Below are 5,321 nucleotides of genomic sequence, written 5' to 3'. Positions count from 1 at the left end.
AAATATTACTATTCAGTGTCAATATTTGATCATCTTTAAACTTGAACAAATATGGTACAGAAGGTTGTTTGTACAGAAACAGGATCTTTGAGGACTATGCTTGCGTTGGGTTGACTCTCAGATGTTGGGAATGTTTGTAATGACATCAACATGTCCTAAAAATTTTAAGAGACATGTCTTGCAAGCATAACTGCAGGAATCGCAAAGATAGATACAGAGAGAGAGTGAGAGAAAGAGAGAAAGAGTTTGATAAAGTTCAGCATGAGTTCACATCCTTTTGTGCTCTCCGGAGAATGCATCTCAGTGAGTCTGGTTATTACATCTTAGCTTATCACAAATACACTACTTTCTTTCCGCTCTCAAAAAAGTGTCCTTCCAGTAGCTTGTGACTGATCTGGACTCTTTCTATCTGCTTTGTCGTGACACAAATGAAAGCGGGTGGACAGTAGATGTGTATTCTGCATCGCTTTCCTGACTTCACCTGTCAGTCATTAGATTATTTTGTAGGCCAGAGATGAAGACTGAATCGGAACTAGCTGTATTTCCGGTGACCTACAGTTCACATCACTTTACTGAGTCATTGTCCCACTCAAATTCCTGAACAATTTATGCACTTTTCCGTAACTCCTCTTGGACTAACCATCCGGTCAGCACTGCAAAGGAAGTGGGTCTTACCGTATACCAACACCACAAACTAATCTCCCCAGCTTTCACACAGCTGATATATATATATTTTTTCATGACACATGACGTAAATTGTAATTTATTATAGCATCCTTGGTGTCAGCAATATATAGACTACTAACGCTATAAGTCAAATTGATTTGAAAACTGTTTCACAGATTATTCAACCACAAACTACGCAGTTTATTACCACAGCCAACATCATAAAGCCATTGTGTGAATATTCAACGTGAACTTTAACTCAGAGAGGCATAGCAGTCATGCACCCTGTTATGGCACTCTAACTGATCACTAGCAGATAAAGGTCTTTCTTGCAGTAAACTTTTGCCCTGTCCATTTAGCTTTCCAGACACTTGCTCTTCCATGTTCACTATGGTATGCTTCTGGCGAATGCGCATTCACTTCTGTGATCAAATCTCCTCTGCACCTACAACCACACATTGGTCAAATGGGAATGTGTTAACTTTAGTCTACTAAATGCATAAACTCCCTTAGAACTATTGGAAAACAAACACAGACATTCTTTATTATTTCTGTTACTGGATACTGAAACTGCTGTAACTTCTTTGGAAATGTATTAGCCTACATTATTTTAGGATGTAGGCCTTTATAGCTACAGCCAACACAGTCACAGGACACTATGCTTACTGGAAGTGAAATATAAAGGAAGTATAAAACCAAATTAAAACGTTCTAAAATACAGTGGAATTAAAATATTATAACGCCAAATGTCTGGAGTTGCTATATCTTGTATAATCTTGTATAATTTACCTTCAAGGATTTTATCATAAAAACTGGGCTGTATCATTTATGAGAGTCAACATATAATGTTTAAAGGGCATGTGAGATGACTGTAATGACTTTCTACTGTCTGTGTGATGAGCATAGATGGCAGAAACTGATAAGAGCGTGATATGATACTGAAGTGATTTAAGCGATTACTCAGAGAACAAGTGAGAAAAATGTGAGTTCATCTTTAAATGTAGAAGATTCTAAAACCAATATCGTGGCAGGTTACTCGTGTCTTGGTATTTAAGAAAAGTTCTAAAAATACTAAGCAATACCCGTCAACACTAAACGTCGGCGGATTCGTTTCTGCAGGGATACACAATTTGGCTCCGATTCCCCGCCCCTCAGCTCACGCGCTCATCTACTCCAGCGGGTAGAGGTGTGCGATACCGCTAGATTTGGTATCGATCCGATACCAAGTAAATACAGGGCCAGTATCGCCGATACCGATACCGATACCGATACCGATACTTTTTAATAATTAAGGTGGATGCGTCTTCAACCTAAATCGTAATGAATTTTCATGACTTTTAATTAGTTTTTGTGATTTGCATTTTGGGTTATTAATCAGTACTACAAAAGCTTTTGTTCAGAAACAATTTTTGGTTACTTCTGCTTTATTTAAATATAAATACAACGCTCCTCTTTCTCTCTGATGCCATTCTCCGTCTCTGACTGACTAGAAATGCGCGCGCGGCTGAGCGAGCGCGCGCCTGACTGCTGGTGGAGCGGCGCGCTGGTGGTGAGTCACGTGACGGTACAACACAGGAGAGAGGGGGAGAGCAGTGTCGAGCACGAGCAGCACTCTTGGGAGGAGGATTACAGAGAGCTTGCAATGCTCTGCTCTTTGATAGCAGCAGCATTTTGACAAACTCAGTCAGGTCGCAAAACGAGAGAAACTGAAACTTAAGTATCGATATTTTCACGTTGGTATCGATCAATACCGATACCAACGTTGGTATCGATATTATCGATATTAGTATCGATCTGCCCACCTCTACCAGCGGGACGGGACCATATCAACTCGTGCGCTCCCAATCCGATAAATCTCTTTAACAGGCTGAATGGTTTTTAACAATTAGCGTCAAACATCTACGTTCATGTTTTGAACTGTGAAGGGACATGTTTGCCTCGTTCAGCTGAGTGGACGGTAAGTTTGAGCGCGTGGAAACAGCTCCGCGTGCTCCCATTCTCTCTCTGTATTTCTAATAATGTAAGTTACCCTACATGTGTACAGCGAGAGTTTTGTTACGTGCAAAGATGTATTAATAGTTGTGTAATATGTCTGGAAAAAGACTGGAGATTGTTTTGTAATATATTATTTAGGTGCTAACTCTCAGTTATGAGTGGGTTAGTTTGTTCGTGTTTGGGTATATTGTTTTAAACATGAACTCCTAAAGGTGAGTTAAAAATAACACTTGTAAACATAAGAGTTTATTCTTTGTAGACACTTTTCAGTAGTTCATGTTGATTTTATAGCTTGTGCATTTCATTACAATCTGTTTTATCATGTTTACCTATAAGATTTTCTAAGTTTCTGAAATTGCTATAAATGTATATATTTTTATTTTATTTTAACAGAAATGAATTCATTCGTAAGGAAAAGTGTCTCGGGGAATTTGTCCCTTCCTTTCACCACACCGATACCGATGTCTCTGAAGGAAGTGAATTTCAGCTGTCTCTTCAATGAGGAGTTCAAGTATATTCTGCTACCTGTGTCATACTCACTGGTGTGTTTCCTGGGACTGATACTGAACTCTGTGGCTCTGTGGATGTTTATCACTAAGATGAGGCCCTGGAAACCCAGTACAGTGTATATGTTCCATCTCGCCCTGTCAGACACTCTTTATGTACTCTCCTTGCCTATGCTCATATACTACTATGCAAACCGCAGCCATTGGCCTTTTGGTGTTTTCCTCTGTAAGATTGTGCGGTTTCTTTTCTATGCCAACTTGTACTGCAGCATCCTTTTTCTCACTTGCATCAGTGTGCACCGCTACCTTGGCATCTGTCATCCCATTCGTACTCTGACTTTGGTGAAGCCACGCCATGCCCACATAGTCTGTGGTTTTGTCTGGACGGCCGTGATAGCCTGCTTGGTGCCCAAGCTGATTTTCGTCACCACTTCTCAGAGGGGCAATGACACTTTGTGTCACGACACCAGCAGCCCTGATGAATTTCACAACTATGTTACCTACAACTTTGCGGTAATGGTGCTGCTGTTTATTCTGCCATTTATGGTCATCGTGGTTTGCTACTTTTTAATGGCACGGGCCCTTTGCCAACCCCGAAAGGGCCTGTCCCAAAACCAACAGAGTTCATCCCGGAGGAAGTCCATTAAACTTATCATAGTGGTGCTGGTTGTGTTTGCAATCTGCTTTGTACCCTTCCACATAACTCGTTCCCTCTACTACGCCTACCGCATTCTAGATGCAGATTGCAAGTCCCTTAATATCGTCAACTTTGCTTACAAAATCACCCGCCCACTTGCCAGCATGAACAGCTGTTTGGACCCTATCCTCTACTTCCTGGCAGGGGATCTTTACCGCTCTAAACTTATGAGAGTTTTTACTAGACCGACTCCGAACACTCGTTCTACAGTGTATGTGCATGAAAACAACATCGGACTGGCCTTTAAGAACCCAGATGCCCAAGTAGGCAATGAGTCAAGACTCTAGACCCACATACCCAGACATTTTGGGTAATAATTTAAAAAGCCGTTCTGGAAGACTGCCTCAAATTTGATTAGAAATCCTAAGTGTTCTGTCAAAATCCATGTCTGCTAAAGTCACAGAGACACACATCCAGAAGAATTCAGAACAGTCTCGTTGTAAACACTACAGCGTAGATAAAAGTAAAAGAATCTCTTTAGAGAAAGGATGTGGTTTGCTTCCTTTGTGCACCTCTAATGTTTTTCCCATTCAGCATGATTGCTGCTAATGTAGTTCAGAGAAACTGCAGCTCATAAAAGCACTGATGGCCAATCACTCCTATGGTTACTTGTAATGTTGAAGTTTCTCACTGTTGTTCAAGGACAGAACTTGGCAGTGTTGGGGTTCTGTCAACATTGAAAACAAAACCCACTCTATATCCCAGAGATGGACTCTGGCCTTTGACTGTTACTACAGAAATGCCAGCACAAAGCCTTTTGTGTGTTCTGTTATGTCTGAAGGTTATGTTCCTATGGCAGGAAATGAAGGTGCTGTTAAAATGTCATTTATTTGAATTAAACCGCAAAGTTGGAAACCTTTTGAGGTAATTTTAGTGAAAAGGTGAATGGTTGTGGGGGAGGCTGAAATTCGAGCTGCAGATATCCCCCCTTGGCTTGCTTCAGTTCTCATACAGATGTTTTTGTCCTTTGGTGGAGAAGATACAGCTGTGTTGCTGTACATGTGTTTGTGTGTAATTGCATAGCAGAGCTGAATGAAGGGAAAAAAAGATTTAAGAAATCAGATCAGTTTTGGCGTGGTGCAAAGTTTAGTGCACAGTGCACAAATATTTCCCCCGGATATAACCTCTTTGGGAATGTTTGTGAGTTTGTGCATTTGATTTATTTCATGTTTAGTCATGTAAATATTTTGACATTTATCTGGTCATGGTATTTGTTTAATTTCATTTATTACTTAAATGAAATTACGTAATATGTTATATATTATATATACATATAAATTACTTAATATGTTTTCTATTTTCATTGAAGTGACTAAGTTTTCCTTGCATATTCCGTCCATTTTATATGCCTCTCTCTCATAAAAAAAAGACTATATTAAAATCAAAAGGAGAGACAGACTAGAGTATACCATATTTTTACAAAAATACTTGTTTACACTTAAGTAGGATAAAGGGAT

General features: G+C 39.9%; 1 protein-coding gene across 1 annotated transcript; it reads left to right on the top strand.

Moving 5' to 3' along the window:
• The first annotated feature begins 2,263 nt into the window (after positions 1 to 2,263).
• Positions 2,264 to 4,903, top strand: LOC307139943 (P2Y purinoceptor 4). Its single transcript, XM_079839126.1, has 2 exons — positions 2,264 to 2,623; positions 3,055 to 4,903. The coding sequence occupies exon 2, from the start codon at positions 3,057 to 3,059 to the stop codon at positions 4,149 to 4,151; it is 1,095 nt and encodes a 364-aa protein (XP_079695252.1). The 5' UTR covers positions 2,264 to 2,623; positions 3,055 to 3,056; the 3' UTR covers positions 4,152 to 4,903.
• The last annotated feature ends 418 nt before the right edge of the window (positions 4,904 to 5,321 follow it).

This window comes from Gobio gobio, assembly GCF_949357685.1.
Source record: "Gobio gobio genome assembly, chromosome: 16".
NCBI classification, from domain to species: domain Eukaryota; kingdom Metazoa; phylum Chordata; class Actinopteri; order Cypriniformes; family Gobionidae; genus Gobio; species Gobio gobio.
This window is presented reverse-complemented; position numbering and strand designations above follow the sequence as displayed.